Genomic DNA, 21,489 nt, shown 5'->3' on the forward strand with positions numbered 1-21,489 from the left:
AGTACTGATATAGAATCATTTGGATTAATGCCTTTCGCTGAATTAAAACCTCACAACCTTCACATCTGACTCTGATTTCTGCTCCTTAAGTCTCTACGAACATGACATGATCAGCCATGTGAATACAGAAAAAGTGCTTTTTCTATGTTCCACAGACAATGTTCCCTGACAATCTTTTGGTTCACTCCTGCTGTGATGTCACAGATCACCAGAGAGTCATCTTTCTTTGTCGCCGTTCATGTCTGTACTCAAAGCAAATGCTACTTTTCAGAAAAACAAAAGGCTAAAAAACATAAAATGTTCACTAATGGTTCATCTTTTTTAACCTCTTTCAATAAAACATGATGTTTTCATGCTGCCCGGACTTTAAACTGTGGTTCAAATGTGTTCAAGAGTTAAAGTAAGCCTGAAGGTTAATGTAGAGACGGTGAGGATTTTGCGGAGGTAGAGTGGGAGTGAGCAGGAAGTCATACGGGGATTACGGTCCCAAAACAAATCCGCATTGTCCCAGTTTCAGCATCATTCTCAGATAAACACAAGCTCTTCTTCACCCGATCTGGAATGTTTTTGGTAAAAAAAATAAAGGAGCAACTTAGATAATGAATCCTAAAGGTTAGCTCGTCCAAAATTCAAACTTCACTCATTTTCTACTCACCGTCATGTCGACTAATGTTTGGGATTATTTTCAGGGTAATCCGTTCTTTTTAAGAGTTATAGCCCAAAATGCACTTTAAGTCCATTTTAATGAAGTGACTGAAGCTCAGGTTCATCTTCATCCTCAAAATGACGCTCCTAAAAACATCCAAATACCTCCATGGTGCTCGTCAGTAACGTCTATCTTGTATTGAAGCCTGAAAGATTTAAGATTGTTTTTAGCAGACCCTACTTGTACTAATGGTCGGATGAAGTTTCATGAAGCAGTGTCATGTTGTTTAGAGGTCAGTAGGTGGCGCCATCAGATTAAAAATGTCCTGATGTTTCATTAAAACAGTTTGAAAATAGTGCAGAGACCGCCATCTAGTGGACTCTGAAAACGATGCTGCTTCAAGAAGCTTCACCAGACTACCACTAGCTGCAAGGCTAGCATGTTAACTTCCGCTACAAACAAACTTGAAATACAGACTTATTTAAGTTTTTTTGTAACAATCTGTCATGTTGAGGCTTCATTACAAAATTGGATAGGCTTGGTGACAGAAATGCACCAAAGAGTTGCTTGGATGTTTTTGAGTGAGTCATTTATGGAGGAAGACGAAGTAAGTCACTATATTATTGTTAACTTATATTTTGTCTGTAACTATAAAGAACGGGTTACTCTGAGAATAATAATTCCAACCCTTAGTCAACATGAGGGTGAGTACTCGCAAATTATGTTTGTATCACAGACTACATTGTTTTATTTATCCTTTATCCTCCGGCTGACGTACGAAAAGTAAAATCACTTGAAAATCTAAATATTTAATAAAAGTAATAGATAACGTGGAGGAAATGATGATGACAAAGTTCAGTGTTTGGTCAGTAGGAATTTATTTGTGTGGTTAGCGATCTATATTTATCACCCGAACTCTTCACGCATGTCCTCTTCATACCCTCATTTACTTCCATGAGCATCATTGGTTGTCAATTTGCTGACATCTTCATCTCTGTGACCTCCTGGGTCAGTCCAATGGATGTGCAGAACAATCCACGTGTTTAGCTAAAGAGATCAAGAATTAGTTGTCAGAGCAATGTAATGTTAATGTATTTGACATATGTATTTTTTTTGAAGAATAAAAAAACTTGTGTGTTTGGAATATTCATCATTCAATTATTGAATCATTTAGAATGATTCAAAGAAGTATTTGACCTTTTCTGTCTTTTTTTGTCTTGAAGAAACAAATGAAAACCTCCGTCATGTTTTTGAGACCTTCAAACAGGAGATTGAAAAAAATATTTATCACATAACAACACAAAACATTCTTTTTTCTTTTGTTTTAATAATGAAATACTAATTATTGATTTGACGTTATTAAATATTGCTTTTGTTGTTGTTTCAGAATCACAACAACTGCAGCTTGCATGATGGACCTCAGGCGCTACCCACTGGACGAACAGAACTGCACACTGGAAATCGAGAGTTGTAAGTCAATATATATATATTTTCAAATATCTAATTTTCTGTGTTTTTCTGTATTTTTGAAAATATTTCCGTAAATTCGTTTTTATTAAGAGATTATAGATTTTATTTATCATGTTTGAGGTCTTGCCAATGATTAAAAATATGCGGGGCCTGGTCCCTGGTCCTGGTCAACAAACTCTACTTTATTATGAAATGTATTGTCTGAGGTGCTGCCAACTCCATAGCATTGTGGAACCAATTGGTGTGCAATAATGTTGGGTTTTTTTTCCAACAAACCGACCCCTTCCCAGTATCAATACATGGTGGCGGACACAGACGCAGGAATGAGTTTAACATAAAATGTTCTTTTAGTAGAATATGCAAAGCAGAGATCATAGTTACGCCAGCACAGAATTCTAATGAAAGAGAGAGAGAACTCATCTTATCACTTTAGTTGTGTAGATCTCATCCTTGAGCAGAGACTTGCTGGCACCATCTTAAGATGTGTTATGTTTCTCTCATTGTGTAGGCTTTACCTGACCTGAAGTTCATTTACTTAAACATGGAACATAACCTGTTAGTCAAGTGATTGTTTGAAATCTCTGCTAAATCAAGATGATTCACTACAGTAAAATTGTCATTTCCTAACACTTACTACTTAATATATATGCTCTTTATGTTTTGAAATGTGTAATATAATCGGAATTTCGGCTCAAAATGACCGCCATGAACTGCTCTATGTCTCGACTAAGACTGATATTTCGTGTTTTAAGGTTTTATTTGTCTGCAAAAGTCAATAAGGCCATAAACCTAGCGCTAAGTACTCACTTATAATTATGTCACAACAGTTAAAATAGGCTCATTTTCTACGTAAGAAAGTTTAAGTCTAAAGTCTAAAGGAAGGTTTTCTAATGCTAGAGCTATGTAATTGTAAATTATTATGCCCTGTTTTGGCCCTTAACAGCTTCCATGCCATTTTTCTGAATGTGATGGATTGGACGCAAAAAGACGCGACAACCTTTACAAGTCCATGCAACCATGGTAACACGGGACAATACAATATTTTAAAGTAATTTCCCTTTGAATTTTTTTATTTACATTTTCGGGGATTTTCCTATTATGTTTTCTGAGAATGCTTCCTTGTCATGCTAAAGGACCTTCAGGTATAAAAGTAGTTACACATATATAAGTAGTTGTAGATGATGACTTTGTTATTGAATAGAATCACAAGCAGTATCATCATTGAACACATGAGCAGGTGATATAGAAACCACTGCTAGCATAAAATAAGTAAAAAGAACCAAACTGAGAGAAGCCAACTCCCAGGATTCAGATTAAACATCACTGATCTCCTTGGGATTTAGATGCGTTACTGTTGACACACATTCCGGCCGAATGTTTATTAAAAAACGCTCAAACACAAATACCCCCTCCTTCCTTATGTATTAAAGAAAAATATGTCACCATATTACAAAAGAAGAAGATGAGAGCCTCGGGTGTTGTGCTGTAAAGCATTTGTAAACCTCGCTTACGTCCGACTCATTTTCCACCCGTCCCAGAACGGTGCTTGAACAAGTGGTTAATCGGACAGAGCTCAGTGTGAAGTCGCACTTTCAACACAATCAGAGCACTGATTCCAATTAGGTCTGATGAAGGTGTTTTCGCCGCGGCGTACCTCCCGGGGAAGATGACAAGCAGGCGGCCCCGTGGACGATAATGTCACCAAGAAGGTCGAAGCCTTAGCATTTTGCTGCTCGATAATTTGGTTCAAATTATTTCTTTGTGCGTGACCTTATGTGCACCGCTACTGTTTCTTGCTGTGATGTTTTTTCGGTTCTCGCTAAAAATGTCACGTTTGTTTAATCAGCCCGATTAACATTCAACAAAGAAACAGTTTTGCCATTTTTAATTCCTGTTACTCCAGGGTTACAGACATTTGGGAGCGATTTATCTTTGCAAAGGAGCTCAAAGTACTATCTTCAGAGAATCAAAAGTTTATCAGGTTAAAAGGGCGAAAGAGGAGTCTTTTGAAAACATAATTCGCTTTTTAATGTTTAACTACTAGGCTTGCTCTGGAACAGTAGTAAGTAAGTAAGTGTGTAAGTAACATTTGTTTAGCGCTTTTGTAGACCAGAACCGTGTGCGTGGAACCATAAGCAGATTCTGATCCACAGACCTCAGAGCCCGAGCTGGGGTGTAAGGCTGGATCAGATCACTGATGTAAGGAGGAGCCTGACCATGAATAGCTCTGAAAGGAAGAACCAGAATTTAAAAAATGATCCGGAAAGAAACTGGCAGACAGTGAAGAGTTTTAAGGATCGGGGAAATGTGAGTTCTCCTACTAGAGCGGGTCAGAATTCTCGCAGCAGAGTTCTGTATTATCTGCAAGCGAGACAGCTCCTTCTTGTTAAGACATGGAAATAAACTGATGCAATAGTCTAAACGAGAAGACACAAACACATTGATTAAAAGCTAAGTTATTTTCCTCTGTTGAAGGAAACAGTTTCTGGTCAGTTTTCTGCAGTGTTGAACAAGAGACATGTGTTTGTCAAATACAAAACCCAAGTTTTTCAGGATCAGTAGAGGGTTGAAACAACAAAAGTGTATGGATGAAGAAAAAAGTACATCCAAATACCAAGAAAAAAGGAGCAGGTGGATGAAGGGAGCTGAAAAACTAGTGTAATAAACCTTTAAATAGAAGCACAAATATGTTCTATTTTAACTACATTTTAATTACATTTATTATATTTAATTGTTGGAACTTTTTTTTAAAGCATCCCTTTAACCAAGATACATTAAACAATATACAATGTTGAGCATCTGTTTCCCCAATCAAAAGAGTAGGTTTTACTTTTCAAATATGTATCTAACTAGACAGGGGTTTTGGTGAACGATAGCACCCCGAAGATAGCATCGTTCCTTTGATCCAGGGCCACCTTTCAAATATATAAGAGCCAGCGAAACTAAACTAGTTCATGGGGAACTAGTAAAAGGCAGTGTTTCAAAGTATATGCTAAGAAGGTTATCAGAACTAAATTATGTAGTTCCTAGTTCCTGCTGTGCCAATGAGCAATAGTGTGGTTCATGAAAAAGGAAAAAGGAGTGGCCCCTGCACCGAATAGCATAGATAGGCAACTCAGTTGGGAATAATTCAAAACTATACAGTGAACTTTTTTAATGATTGTTGCATTGGTTGCTTCTTGAAACTCTGACTGCCAGAGAGATACTAAATATAAGTGAGTGTGTCGACTTGAGGTCTTTTCCTGTATCTCTTGCCTGACAACTTTTATACCTTTGTGACGCCTCTAAGCTAGCATCATCACATTATGGTAATCCGGGGACATCATGGTGACAGTTTATTTTCTTCCTTTTAATGACCAGAGGATTTACCATGACTGGGACTCTTGGGGAAATACAGGAAAAACACTTTAAATGATCTGAAATGATTTATTAGTTGCACTTTTCTGCTGCGATGTTATAAAAATGGGGCTTTCCAACCTTTCAAGCAGAAGACCTTTAAGTCTCCGGCGTTCTCTATAATGCATGTTTTTACGCAGACGGCTGTAATGCGGCGGACAAGCCTATTCGACATCATTGCAAGGAAATGCCACAAAGTCAATAATTTACACGGGATAACCCCTCGAGGTTCCCGGGCGCGATGACGAGTGCTGTAGAGGCAGCTGTCCAGAATCCCTGGACTGAAATCTAACAATGACTTTTCAGCAGTAGCGCAGTGTTTGAATAAATGATAACACATGTAGGGTCAATCATCCATTAAACACTGAAATCATCACATACATATTCGTATCTTAAAGTACTTGTGTGCCTTTAACCCGATAGATGGTCCCACACTGGACTTCTTCGAGTTTTCTTGCATTTTTGAATTGGTAAAGGAAAGCATTTGATCCTAACTTTTTAGCAGTTATTACTTTGTAATTTCAACGGAAAGACCTCCCTCACATTGATGAGCAAAAGGGAACCGTTGGTATTGTAGGTACTTAAGAGTTATGAGTCACTTACCCTAAGATTTTAGGTTTAAATTAGGTAAAAGGATTGTTGAAGAGCGTAGGAAGTTTATTAGGTGATGAACTATAAGGACCATTACACTGTCAGCACAAAGTACCAACAAACACAGACATAGTTCAAACATTTTCTTCCTCCATTATTCTATTATCTAAAACCAGAATTATGGTAAGTGCCCTTCGCTAAGTTTTGTATGTTCTTCCAGCCAGCTTGGGTTTAATATGACAACTGTGGTTTCTTTCAAATTCCCCCAAACACAACTCTGTGCCAATGCAACAGCTGACCTGGTTGGGGTATCTTGCCCTAAGCAGCTGGGATAGGCTGCAGCCCCCTAAAAACTTGACAAGGGAATAAATGTACAAAAATTATTAAATATGTTTGGAGATTGCTCAGACGCAGTCTGCCACTGTCTTTAAGCTGTGAACATTAAGAACAGTGATCAGAGTTGGTCTAAAGTCACAACAATTTTACTTGCAAGGAGAGTTTAATACAGAGTCCTACTTAAACTGTAAAGGTTCTTAAATAACTGTGTTATGACATGACAATTTAAATGAAATTGAATTGAATTTAGACTTCTTTATATAATGTCCGATTTCACTCTGAAGTAACATCCGATTTGGTTGCATCTTTATACTCCTCACTTATCCGAGAGACAGGAACTAAGTTCACAACCGGACTAGAATAAATTAGAGCTGTACTTAAATGAAGCATACAAAGGTTAGTGTTCTTCCTGATGGCTTATCTGAGTAAACCTGTTTTGTGTCCTTTTGAGAACTCATATCAAGCAATGCTTTTAGACACAAGCTGTGGTTGGACAATTTGATTGAACTCAACGAACTAGCCATCAACTCCACAAACGTTTTTAGGTGGCCAGCGTTGCTTTCATTCATCCTCTCTTCTACTACTTTCTTTAAGCACAGTGCTGTCAATTGTGTTGTCAGTTTTTACAGGATTGTACCTACACAAAATATTTTTTGGATTGCTGTACCGCAGTTAGAGAATAGAGTTGAAGAAGAATATTTTTACTAGTTAAAGTTATGTATACATTTTTTAATTGGCCCTCTCAGCACCTCTTTAAATATACTGGCCTTTATTTGAACTATTACGGTCCTTACTTGTGGAACCATCTTCCTCGGGAGCTGGGGGCTTTAATGTATGGAAAACATGTGTTGGTTTTATTAAAATTTAAAGTATTTCTAGGGTTCTCTTTATCTCCTGTGGTAAAATATTACAAAACAAGTTCAGAGTAAATGGAGTCAGTTCCAAAATAAACTTGGAGAATTAAATACAACACATATCATTTTAGGACAGCCTGTCTTTTTCTTGTATGGAACGTTTCCCTTCCGAAGATGACCGCTGTACCATAAGAATAATTTGTCAACACTGACAACGTGACACGCTCACATCCTCAAACAAGCACACGCGTGCTCCTGAACACACTGAACACTGAGTGAAAGGTTGTAAATGACTGTTATTTCACACAATCGTTGTCCCGTCACAATGAAACTATCATTTCATTACAGCATCCCTACCAAGTAATGCTTAGATTTTCTGCACCAGCGGTCCACATCGTACGGACAGAACACTTTGACTTCCTCGCTCTCGCTTTCTTCCCGTCACTGATCATCTTGGCTCATCCTTTTTTTAGAACTCGAGCAGCCAATAGTGAGAGCTGGCTTTTTTTGGTTTAATTAACATTTAAAGAACGTAAAAGCTGACTTGAAATGAAGTGACGTTTGGAGTTTGTCCTGAAACAACCTTGACTTTAAAAATAAAACGACAGATTGACAGCTTAATAGCTTTATTATTGTTCCGCTTTCCTTTAGTGTTTGTTTATCACCTGCCAATGCTCACCCTCCATAAAAACACATTTAACTTTTGAGCTGGTATGAAAAATGTTCCTGACATGTTTTTATGAGGGGGTTTTTTATCGCACTTCTTATTAATAATCTGACGAAAACATGAGTGACTTTCCGGATGCTGCTAAAATAAAATAACCAGAAAAAAACTGGGTTAGTCCTTCAGGGAGATGTCGACTGTCTCCTCTGTTGAGTTCACGCCAATAGGTGTTTATCCCCTCTGGAAAAGCGTCAGCTTTCCTTAAATAGTTCATTCTATTCATTAAAATCACAGTAACAACATTTAAGTTTTAATTCAAGCTTTAATGTGCTGCTTTACTGTTTTGTTTGTTTGTATTAAATTCATGGTTGAATAACTGTTTATCGTGTGTTTAAAATGAATTACTGAGATTTTGACTATTTAATTAAATTTCAAATTTATAAAATGTTATGTAAATAAATTGTCGCCAGTTGAAAAGTCAATATTCATGATTTATTGCTGGCCCGCAGGGACTTCGAACGGAACAAAAACTTAAGCTAAAATTACTTTATGTATTGTTTTGATTAAGACTCACTCCCTCCCTTTAAACTAAGGGCTGAACCTGTGGATGTTTTATTCATACTGGTCCTCAACATGATAAAACCTAAGGAGTTATGGTCATTTTAAAGGCACGTCGCTGGCGATTGATCGTCAATAATGCAGATATACTGTAATGTATAAAATCAAAAGGACTATTATGGAGGTTTCACCTCTGAGTTATTATCGTCTGAGAACATCATGTTTATTGTCTGCACATGGCAACAGATTAGATTTATTGATGTTCAGAATACGGTGGTTCCCTTGAGCAAGTCAAACACGATTTGTTGTATAGCATGAATTATAAAAATGACACAAACCTGATCACCCACATGATGGAAAGGGAACCCCTAATGCCATTCTGCCACGTTCCATCCCACATGTGGAGTTTAATAAAACATGTGGTGTTTAAATAACTAACGCGTCGTCCGTTGTAGTCTTTAAAACCCCAGCAGTAGGTGTGGAGGGACCATGGACAAGTCCATCAATATTAATAAGAACTTATGCGACCCGTTTTCGCTCTTGTTTGGCCAATCAGTTAGAAGACACTGCAGAGACAGAACGGGGGGGAAATCTGAGAGACTGATGAATCATTGAGGGCTGAGGGCTGCAGATTGAAAAGAAAAGTGAATAAGTGACAAGTACTAATGGTTCGCTCTGATCATTTGAGTTCACTTTAACAGAAGACATGTGTCACGACGTTTGACTGTGAGGCTTCTTTTTCAAATTTTAGAGTCATGACAGGATACGAAATAACTTTAAATCTTAATATCAATCCAAACCTTCATTTCATTAGACGGTATTATAGACGATACAGTAGTATGTGTATCTAGTTCTTTAGTAGTTTTGTATTATAGTCCTATTTAGTCTGGTGTAGGGCAAAGTATAGTCCAGTTTGTTGTATCAGGTTCAGGTACCGGATCCGGTCTTGGTCTCGGAACCACTGATTTGTGGTGTCTGTCTTGTTCTGTTTATTGATGGTCACATTTCAAACGTATGGCCCACAGGCCAAATCTGGCCTGCCAAGTAATTGTATGCAGCCTGCTTCTGGATGGTTGCCCCTAAATCCAAGTAGATTCATGTTCATGTTGATATGATACTGGACATTTTCAGTATCATATCAATTTAACAATCAATTTTTTATATTTCGATGACCTATAAAGATGTTAAGATTAGATAAGGAACATGGATTCAGAGGTCAGAGGACTTCAATAACGCTAAAAATTATCTTGAAGGAAAGGAATTTGTATGGTAAGTGTATGTAGAAGGACAATTTGTTCAACATTTGTTTGACTTGGTGCCAATACTATTTTTTTTTTGTTCAGAATAGTGATGACATTTGCAACAAGCAATGGATTTAGTGTTTCGATGAAAAAAAAAGTGTTATTTACTTTAACCGTGAGCTTATAATGTGAACGTAAAGAAACACAAATCAGATAAGAATTATTTTTATTGCCATTAATAGTGGAAGGTTCCACCAATTGGAAATTTGCTGAAAATAATACCATCTTTAACATAAATAAAAACAGTTTTACCTAATATTAATATTTTATAGTAGCTCTGTACGGTTGTAACGCACAAAAACAGCCAAAACAAAGCCATCTTGGAATAAACAAATTATAATTAAGTAAAAATCACACTACCTTAAAATATGTATGGAAACAAGTTCAACAGGAAACAATAACAGTACTCAGGCACTCTCCACGCTATAATCTATTGCTCTGAACAGATATTCTATCTAACTGAGGGCGCCACCTGGTGAGCTCTAGAAATATGACACTGCTTCATGAAGCTTCATCAGCACATCACTACTAGATAACTCTTAACTTAAAGGAGAATTCTGAAATGTTTCCAGACCAGGCTCGAGACATAGTCTCTGTCCTGGCCGGGAAAATCTTGACGAATGAACTAATAGTCACCGTATATGCAGACAAGTAGCAACGATCCTTCTTCTCTGTGTCCTGACAGATGGCTACACCACAGATGACATTGAGTTCTACTGGCGCGGAGGAGACAAGGCCGTGACCGGAGTGGACGCGATCGAGCTGCCGCAGTTTTCCATCGTCGATCACAAGCTTATCTCCAAGAACGTGGTCTTTTCCACAGGTAAAAAAAACACGGATGTATGACTCTGTGATTGCAGGTTAACTCTAGCCATGTGACATTTATGTCAAGGTCGTCCCTCCGAGACTGAAAACATCACTATTCATTTAGTGACAAACAAAGGACGCCGAGCGATAGGATGAAATATTCATCCGTGGCTTTTTCATATTCATGAATTTGTCATGCATGCAACTATAAACAGGGCAGTGCCTCTGCTGGAGTTTTTCTTTTCCCCGCGATCCAGTAATGAACAGAAGTGCTACAATATGCAGGTTACATCAGTGTGCCACGGCGTTTATCCGCAGAGCTCACTCTATGTAATGAGTTGCACCAACGCTCAGACGCTAGTGAAGGTCTGTTGATTTCATTACCTGGGATGTGGAAGATGGGGATTCCCTCGTTTACGTCTTGATCGCGGGCATCTGTCCAATAAATGTGTCACGAGGATGAGCGATGTCGTCGCAGCTGCCATGAATAACGAAAATATCTTGTTACGCCGTTATGTGATGGCAGCTCATTTTGAATTCAGCAATACATAGTAAAGCTTTCAAACAGAAATCTGCCCTTTTATTTGCTTTAAATGAACTTATATTAAGCAAACTTCGCCATTGTTTGCACAGTTTGATGGATGTGGTTTATACATGCAGTTATGATTGACAAATCCCCCCCTTCGACAGGTTCCTATCCCCGTCTGTCGCTGAGTTTCAAGCTGAAGAGGAACATCGGTTATTTCATCCTGCAGACCTACATGCCCTCCATCCTCATCACTATTCTGTCCTGGGTCTCGTTCTGGATCAACTACGACGCCTCTGCAGCCAGAGTGGCTCTAGGTGAGCACTGCAATACTAAATATCTTTGTGACGTCAGGTTTGGTGTGTGGATATCAGATGACTGTCATTGTTAACCCCCCCGCCTGCCACAAATGATTTACAGCTACTGTTAGAAACCATTTCCTCTTTACATTTATCAGGCATATCAGTCGTTTGTCTGACATTCACATTATTAAAGATACAGATCAGGCATTTATTTCTTTTTCACTTTCACTTAATCCGACGTCATCTCGTTTTCCTGATTCAAAATGTCTTTATCTTCAATTTCATTCTATTCTTATCCGTCCTATACTATATTGTACAAAAATGACAATAAGGGTTAATAATAAAACATTGGTGTAATTCGACATTTGACTTCAATAGGTTTCTCTTAATAATCTTTTCGCAAAATAACTGGGAACACAGAGAACATACCCCTGCCAAGGAAGCTTGCTGATATCTTTAAAGCCCACAAGATGGCAATTTCCCCTCTATTATATATTTCTTTGAACAGATATTATAATGAAACCTTAAATCAATTTAAAACTAAGGGGGGCCACTTAGTGATAAGAGAAATATGATACTGCTTCATGAAGCTTCATCGTTGCACTGGGCATCAAAATCTTGAAAATAAAAGAATGAATATAAAACAACTTTCATGGTTAAAGAATGATATTATGCGTACATGTCCTACTCAATTCCCTGAGACTCAAACAAATAGCACCCAGACCAAGAATCCAACCATTGCGGCAAAAGTTCAGAATCCTTACCATTATATCACTAGTTGTGTACGCCTTTTTTTTAAAAGGTTTAATGCTTCGAACATTCTTACCCGTCAACCCTGAAGCAGCATTGAATGAAATAGTCAGATGGAAGTTGCCTTTTTCATGTACAGCCTTCATTCTAATCATTATAATGAATTAGGTTTTCCGTTTATGCTTGGTTTGAACAAGAATGTCACCTGAGAAGCAGCGCTACAAGCTTCCAAAATCCAGATGGATATCCAAGTGAATCATCTAATCCTATACCCTAGCCTAGATAGTATCAACCATTGAGTTAAGGTTATTTCCTGACCAAAAGACTGTAGAAACTCGTACCATCAGCAGTACCAGTGGGTTAAGTAGCTGTTATACTGTATATTTCACAGGTATATATATATATATGACATAACAGTTACTAAAACTAACTGACATATAGTGGTGACAAGGAAGATTTTTTCTTCTGCTGTGATTGCGTGTCTTTCTTTTTTTTTTGCCCCATTTCAACGCGTCATCCTTTGATTATGTAAGTTCCATGAAGCCAGTGAGATTCGGGAAAAAATAGGCACTTCTACCTCACTTTCAGCCGACACTCCTCCTCCACCAAATCCCGTCCCCGTCCATCACCTGTTTGGACAGACAGGCAATTTCACTGATTGAACATTGAGCTGCATTCAGTGATCCACAGGGAGGGATTTGATGGAAACAAGGTAAAGCCTTCTAACGGTAGCAGGTCAACAGACTTTGTACTGTACTGTATACGTTGGCCCATTCGCTGCCTCTTCCACCACTTTCCTCTGACCTGGTTTAAGGAATTAAAAATGACCCGAACCAGCTGACCACGTATAAAAAAAAAAAATCCTCTGTTGTTGTTGCAAGGGCAGCAGAAAAGGGCTCACACAATCCCCCACTTTGACCTCTTGATGTTTTCGTGACAGCTCAGTCAAATGTTTTATTCACTGCCCAATGTTTACTTTTTAAGACACACAGGTGTGTGGGAGGCTGTGAGGGCAGAGAACTCAATTATTTAATCAGGCGCGCAACATCATAACAAAGCTTAAGGCCTCTCATGCAATTAATAATTCCTTTATATGGATAATTCCACAGAGACAGTGTTGCAATCAACTGCCTCAGCGAGAACATAGCGTGCTGAAAACACATCATAAAATCAGAATGAAAAAAAAATGCTATTGTAACACAACAAATGTTACTTGAAGACCTACTTTTAGCTCACCACACATACACACTGATACACACACACAGAAGATCAGTGACATAAATATTGATGATACGTAAATTAGCTTGACTTGATCTTCAAAAAATAATCTCAGCAACGACTTGACCTATTGGGGAATGTTGAAATACCGTGTAAGCAGGAGCAGGAGAACAAGAAATTGGACGCTCCACATCTTTGAAATAATACAATGGACTTGAAAAGATCTTAAAAGGTGAATAAAAAGAAGCAGCAGGATATAAAAAGAACTTTTAAGTGGACATTTAAGAGAACAATCCAAAGTTATGTTGTTTCTTTGTTTGGTTTAAATCATAGTAATCATTAAATCATTTGTTATCTAGTATTATTAATATTATCCATGTATGTATCTATGTAATTTAATACCTTTTTTAATACTTTCAATTTCATTAGCAACCATCAATTAAATAGCTGGTAGTAGTACACACAGTAAAAGTGAGGAAGGGCCACCTGCTCTTTCTTTTTCTTTTCTTTAAGTGACACATCCTACATAAGTGGATCCAGATGGTTTACTTAGGGTTCTTTTTGTCAACATTTTTTTTACAATGTCATTAAAATCCAGTGTTCTATTTGAGTTATTTTGCTAACCATCATAAAGGTAAAGTTAATATCTGGGGTAGCTTTCCACGTTGATTGGGATGTACAAAGAAAAGTCATTTTATTTGTGTGCACACGCAGATTTATATCATCTGAATATTTTTGTACATGCAACATTTTCTAGATTTGAGTGTACGACCGTTTTTTGTGGAAAATCCACGTACTTCTTCGTACATGAGGCCCCTGACCAGGTTACAAACTGTTTAAATAAATATCAGTATATATATATGTTATATATATATATAAGTAATATATCAATAGGAGCCACAGTAGCTTGAATAACACACATTAAATATTGAAAAATATATATGTCTGGTACTCGGCTGAGTCATCAAAACTCACATAGTGTATTTACCCACCAGATACCTTTTTAATACACATTTTTAGCCATGATAAGCTATATCAAAATTTAGAATGAAGTTACTGGTGATGAAATTCTAATATTCCATAAACATTTTTTTAATTGGGATTAACAACTCTTCCTTTGACAATAGGTATCACCACTGTGCTCACGATGACTACAATCAACACACATCTGAGGGAAACGCTCCCAAAAATCCCCTACGTCAAGGCCATCGACATGTACCTGATGGGCTGCTTCGTGTTCGTGTTCTTGGCTCTGCTGGAGTACGCGCTGGTGAATTATATATTTTTCGGGAGAGGACCACAGCGCCAGAAAAAGGCTGCAGAGAAGTTGGCCATAGCCAACAATGAAAGGATGCGGATGGATCCCAACAAGGTAAGGGTTAGGCTTCCAAAAAACAACTGTTTAGAAAGCAATATTCTTCGTTTTATACATGATTTGGATGATGTGTCTTTGCAGTGGCTAGTGGGCAATGTGGTTGGAAGAGACGACACACTGTACGCAAGAATGAAACAAAGAGATCTGGACGGCCATGACTCCATGTGGGAACCGATCTTCGTGGATGATGCAGGACTCGGCCTCGGCGACCAGAAGAATAAGGTGATTGACGCAATGCTGTACACTAGATTTATTTTCAGAACTAATGTGAAAACCTAACCCTCCTGCCTTATTCACATGTTTCAAATGTTACAGTCTTCATCTCCAAGATGCAGTAATTTTGCTGCTATAAGTTCTTGCTTTATATAAGAAAGAAATCCCAGCGAACAAGAGGTTACGAGAGCGGAGCCCATTATGGCATAATAATTGGCTTCACTCCTCCTCCAGACAACTGTAATCACGTTCCGCCTTCTTAATACAACGAGTCCCTTGTAGGTGGAGATTTCCGTGGGGGTTAATGACACTGCTTGGCCAATCACAGCAGAGTGGGCGTGGTTATGATAAACAAGATTAAGTGTTTCAGTGGGCGGGGCTAAAGCAAATTTTCTAATGTAATTATTTCAATAAGAAGTTTTTTTTTTAGAAACAGACACATACTGATGAGTACAATAGGGTACAATAAGATCCATTTAAGAGACACTTAAATCAACACATCAGTTGCCCTTAAAAAGTGTAGTGTTTCTGCTTAACATTACTCAGTTTTGAACATAAAATATTTAGGTAACTACCAAGTTATATTTAGAAATGTGCAACAACTTCAATGTTTGCCAGAGATATTTTCGTGCAAACCCCCCCATCTTTTATGATGGCATTCACAAAACCCACTCCATGAAATTATTTGGGCTGAATTTTGGTGTTTAGCTCAATGGGTACTGTAGTACAACATTTTTTTGTGTTGTAACTATCACATCATCGTTATTAACTTGAAACCTTAATTGAAACCTCATTCCTCTGCAACAGATGGACCCCCACGAAAACATTTTACTGAGCACCCTGGACATCAAGAACGACATGGGCCACGTTCCAGAGCTGGCGCTGGGTCTGAATGACCCGCGGAACACCATGCTCACGTACGACAGCTCCACCCTGCAGTATCGCAAGGCCGGGCTGGCCAGGCACAACTTCGGCCGGAATGCGCACATGAACCAGAAGAAGAGTCGACTACGGCGACGAGCCTCGCAGCTCAAGATCAACATCCCAGACTTGACTGATGTCAACTCCATTGACAAATGGTCGAGAGTGATCTTTCCCACTGTGTTCTCCTTGTTCAACATCATTTACTGGCTTTATTACGTCAACTAAAGTCAACGAGAGACTTAAAAAGACTTTTAAAGGACACGTCTTCATTTCTTGTTTCTATCAGCTTTGGTTTCATTTTTTGTGATTGTGAAACCATGGATGCAGATTTTTTTCACAACTGGATCCGTCTTTATTTTTTTCGGAATACCACCTTTGCCAGCTAATACATGAAAATCCACAAAGAGAGATTACGAACAAAAAGGTGCCTGTTCCAGAGTTTTATTTTTACTTGAGAATTTACTTTTCCCATTTCTAATTTTATTTTGTGAACCATTTTACTTTATGTTTACTTTGCGGTGTATGAACAATGCCAAAATAGTAGTCACAAGCTAGATTGGCTTTTAATGAACTCCAACTACAAACATTTTATACAAACATAATGTGACCTCTTACCTATAAGGGCCTGATTTTCACATTTTAATTAATCATTATCAACCCAACATTTGGACAGCTAGTACAGTGGTACCTTGGCTTATGAGTACAACACATTTCTGAGACCTTGAATTGAAAGGGACTTTTTACACAGCACGTAAGTGATGGTCTGACGAAGCTTCATGAAGCAGTGTCATGTTGTTTAGAGGTCATTAGGTGGCGCCATCAGTTTAAAAATGATGTGATGTTTCATTAGAACGGTTGTTCAAAACAAAGGAAAATGGTGCAGAGACTGCCATCTAGTGGACCCTGAAATCAATGACACTGTTTCATGAAGCTTCGTCAGACCATCACTAGTTTACATTAGTTAAAATAAAATAAGTGGCATTGCATATAAAGTTGTCTTTTTTTTTTTTTTTCAGTTTGAGTGTTAAAAGCCATACCAGTTAGTGACAGGCCTTCAAGATATCCCTGGCTCCAGATGGAACTCAAGAACACCATCAAAATAGAGATAATGACAACATAAACTGTGCTTACATTTAGTCCACATTAAAAGGGAGAATAAGTGTTCAATGGAATTAACTGGAGCAGATTAAGTATATAAAGGATGTAAGTATGATCAAGGGCTCTGCAAACCTCTGTCCAAGACAAGACCAAGAACATGTAATATATTATAAATAGATTTTACGAAATATTTGAAGGAAGAAAACTACTTTTATTTCAAGTTAAAAAATATATATATTATTTAGTTGATTTATGTATGCTTGATTTATGTCTGCTTACATGGTCTAATGGAAGTACAAATGATAAAATTGAGTTCAGAGCTTAGTCATGGATCCAATAGAACTGGTAAATCAAGGCACCACTGTCATCTTCAGGTTATTTATGTTTCTCAATTAAAACTTTCCTACGTTACTCGATTTAATAGTCAAAATTAAACTTTGGTTTTACATTCCAGTGTTAATCCTTTATCTAACAACTGTAGCAATAGAAGTGTGTTTGAGCAAAATTAAATGATACATTTGTATTCTTTAAAATAATTCACAATCACCTGTGTTGATTTAAATAGATTCACAACTCTCCTCTCTGCTGCTGTGCGACAAGAACATATCTAGAGTTGCTTCACTGATCAACAATGTTGACCTTTCAGGGGACACAGTCTTCCTTACCTTAAAAGAAAATGTGCCGAGTTGACACACAAGAAGCTGATGTTAGGAGGCTTTGAAATGATATTTGCTGTCACTAGGTTGAATCAAATCAACACTATCAACAAACTAAACACTAATTGTTCATCAATTTTACCTAAATCCATCACCGTGCTTTGAATCAAATGTCATAACAATAAACCTGTTTATAGAATGACTAACAACAAAAAGACTACTTAAGTGCAAGAGAAAAAGGGCAGCAACTAACAAAAAGCACAAATAGTCTGGCTGTTTTAATAATGTTTTTCTAGTTGTTCATATATTTATTGAAAAGCAGGTTGTTCTCAATGTATTAAGATTATTACAGGAAACAAACGTATCCTCCTCTTGATAGACTATAAGATAGTAACTCGTAGATTTTGTATAAGGTTTTGTATCTACTGACATCATGATAAAGGTTAGCGTTCATAATTTAGTTTACAGTTAAAAGAATGACAACTTTGAATACCCTTTAGAATTCTAGAAATTGCTCAATTTCTACTCGTACTTTTTGATTATCCAGTTAAGAAAGGTAAACATCAACATCTTGACCCCTCCAACTTGATGGTGCCAAGCGTAACAATAATCACTGGTTTATGCTGAACAACTGAGATTGGTCGGAGTTTGACGTCAAAGATATTGCTTTTGTTACGTATGACCTTGCGAACAATGCTTGCCCAAGAGCAGCGTTGCCTTGACAGCCTCAGATGTCAGTCTACAACCATTCAAAGACATCTGCTGTTGATTAATTTGCTGTTTACGTTGCTCTTTGTGACACATATGGTTCTAGATGTTACCTCCTTGATGGCATTGTTACATCAGTGCTCAAGGCTCTACTAACAAATCCAGCCATCCAACTATATTTACGTGGCTGGTAGTAGATTTAATGACAAATTTTAATATATGTATTAAAATATATTCCGATAGTCACCAATTCATCTGGAAAAATGGGAGTTTCAGTTCCCTTTTGGCTTATCACGATATACCTAGAAATGGTGATTTGCTTTCATTGTAATGTTTGGCTTTAAAGTGATGAAGGAATCTCAGAAACTCATAGAACACAATTGAAGTCTTTCATTTGACCGTCTTGAACCACCTGTATATTGATCAAATTCTTTCTTTAAAGCACTTATAGCAAAATATTACTCATAACCTTTTTCAGCTTTTTTAAAAGTTGAATTTTCTTCACATATACCAATGATAAAGGGCTACAGCTAATAGCTTAGAGATTTTATTTTTCCCTTACTAATAAAATAATCAATTGCTTCCTAAAAATGCAGTGAGCAGATCAGAGTTCGGAAACGAACATGTTAAGGTTTTGAAAAATCACATCCAACTTGTCATTTTTTATTGAGACTTTAGAACATGAGCAAGATTCAAACACTACCCTTTAGCATCTCCTTCAGAAACAATTGTGCTCACAACCTGGGCTACCACTGTACATAGAGTTCCCCCCAAATATAATATATATATAATAAAACCCAAATATTTCCTTTTTCTGCGGGTGACACAAGATAACTGATGAATCATAAGTATCGACATTACTAAAATTATGTTAATGGTAGGAAAAGTACTCTTGGGGATTGTAAACTGTGATCAGTAGCTCAGTAATTGACATTTGAGGACATAAACACAGCAGCACAAAAATAGCTTTGAGCTTTCACCTGTTTACAAACAACTTTAATATTTCATGTTTTGATATCAGAAGAACGGTTTTCATTTTTCCGAGTCAATAGAATCTGGTCAAACCTCTTACGAGATCTAAAACTTAGTGATTTTAGGTTTTATTTCATGAGCTGATACAATGTAAATGTTTTATAGTAACTGCACAAGACAATATAAATATATATATATAAATATATCTTAGAAAATATTATAAATTGGAATATATTAATCTTGTAAATACATAGCTATATTAAAATTTCTACTGAGATACACAATTTTTCAACATTATTTCTACTTTAATCTAAAAAAAGGTGTAAATAGTATATTTTACAGCGAACACATTTGTCTTTTCTTTTTTTCGCTTTTTGCCAAAATTTCGACAACTATTCATGAATGTAGATGTTCTCTGCAGCAGGTATTTGCTGTCACTACATGTCCACCAACAAGCAGCGGAACACGAAAGAGAAGAAAGACTGACTTTCCCTCTTAATCATCTCAGGTCAGCAAATACACCACAGTTAGAAACAAAATACCTACACACACCTTTTTCAAGCAGTTGTCTCCAATTAAGTGAGCGTGTTTCTTCGCTATTATAGTTATATTTCGTGGAGATCTACCGGACATGTCTTGGTGTAAATGCGCGTGGGAGTGTGCGGTGAATTTTCTGTGATGCATTTCCACAGCATGTTAGAAACTTAAAAGTTTGCTTCATTTGTTCACTTTAAATTATCGGTTTGTACTTCACAGCGTTTTCTTTCGATCTATTTTTATACTTCTTAAACTCCTGTGTAGAAAAAAAAAAAAAAAAGTGAATAATCTGTAAATCAAATTTGAGCCATTTTCATATTTATACTGAAGCATAAAACTTCCGGAAGTCCTTGAACAACATGGAATCATTGTAGTCACGCTGAGAGAGAAGCTTTTACACTTCAACCCTCCTTCTCTGAGATGGACTCAGCATTGCAGGTTTAAAAGGAGGGTGGAAAAAAAAGAAGGGAGGTTTTGGAATATTTTCTTGCTTCAAAAATGAGGGACTGACATCTAAATGACACTTTTGGTGACAGTGTATGTTTGCACAAAAACACAGAAGAAGCCTTAGCCTCCTGCTGCCATGGACTTCACTCAGCTCAGCATCATATCGTTTCCCCTTCCGAACCTTGAAGACTTCCTTCATTCCTCACGTGCCCAGATTTGTACCCATCTCAATGAAGTCCTGTAAAAAATACAATGTATGTCTTTACAAAGCAAAACTTATGGGAAGTACATTGTTAATAAATATTGTAAACCGCAGAAGATGTTTTGCGTGGCTTTATTTTACCCTTCGCTGATGTAGCGTCTTTTGGTTAAGGTCCAAACCGGTCACTCTTTTCCTGCTTATCTTCTCATTTGGTAGACCCATGACCTACCTGGTACCTCCATTTAAAACATTCTTTGGCCAAATATTTCCGACACATGTCAGCCCATGATGTGGCCTCCATGATTTTTAACCCCAATACTCTCCCACTACCAATTCTACACCTTGTCTGTGTTAAAGCCTCCTTGAACCAGAACGAATATTGCCACGAAATGACATTTCTCCTCCAAGTCTAAGCCTCGGTCAAGCAGAAACCTATTCTTGCAATTCTTCGAGGCTAACCAACGACATCCAAACGTAGAACCAAATACATTGCCCTTAACAGCACCAGCAAAGTTGGTAACTGCTATCTTATTGGCCTGGACGGTTAGCAGCATCTGAATCAGCTTTATTGTCAGTCGTGTAAGAACAAAATGGGAATTTTGTGAAAACAAACTTTACTTTGGTGATAGGGGATAAAGCAAGACATGCCAAAATTGTCTCACACTAAAAAGGGGGAGGTGGGCGGAGAAAACAGGCATCCCTCCTTTGCTTCTAAAGGGGGCGCAGTGCAGGGATACAAATAAAAACACATAAAAAATTCCATATTAAGACAGTTACAATATGATGGGACACATAGGATGATTGGGAGGAGAGGGGCTACGGTGCAAGGTGCAGCTATGGTCAGTTCTCAAGACCCTCTGGCTAGTGAGTGAGGGCTGTGAATGATAGCCGCAACTTTCTCCCGGTCAGCGTCCCGGTCCTGCAGGTGGACTACATGT

General features: G+C 37.6%; 1 protein-coding gene across 1 annotated transcript in view; it reads left to right on the forward strand.

Moving 5' to 3' along the window:
• gabrb2b (gamma-aminobutyric acid type A receptor subunit beta2b) overlaps positions 1–20,659 on the forward strand; it is a 55,975-nt gene extending 35,316 nt beyond the window's left edge. The window contains exons 5-10 of the mRNA XM_087807035.1: positions 2,034–2,116; positions 10,502–10,639; positions 11,314–11,466; positions 14,547–14,791; positions 14,876–15,016; positions 15,815–20,659. Of these exons, the coding sequence (XP_087663161.1) occupies positions 2,034–2,116; positions 10,502–10,639; positions 11,314–11,466; positions 14,547–14,791; positions 14,876–15,016; positions 15,815–16,156 (1,102 nt within the window). The 3' untranslated portion in view covers positions 16,157–20,659. The remainder of the gene's footprint in view (positions 1–2,033; positions 2,117–10,501; positions 10,640–11,313; positions 11,467–14,546; positions 14,792–14,875; positions 15,017–15,814) is intronic.
• The last annotated feature ends 830 nt before the right edge of the window (positions 20,660–21,489 follow it).

The sequence above is a fragment of the Callionymus lyra genome, chromosome 14, assembly GCF_982586985.1.
Source record: "Callionymus lyra chromosome 14, fCalLyr1.hap1.1, whole genome shotgun sequence".
Lineage (NCBI taxonomy): Eukaryota > Metazoa > Chordata > Actinopteri > Syngnathiformes > Callionymidae > Callionymus > Callionymus lyra.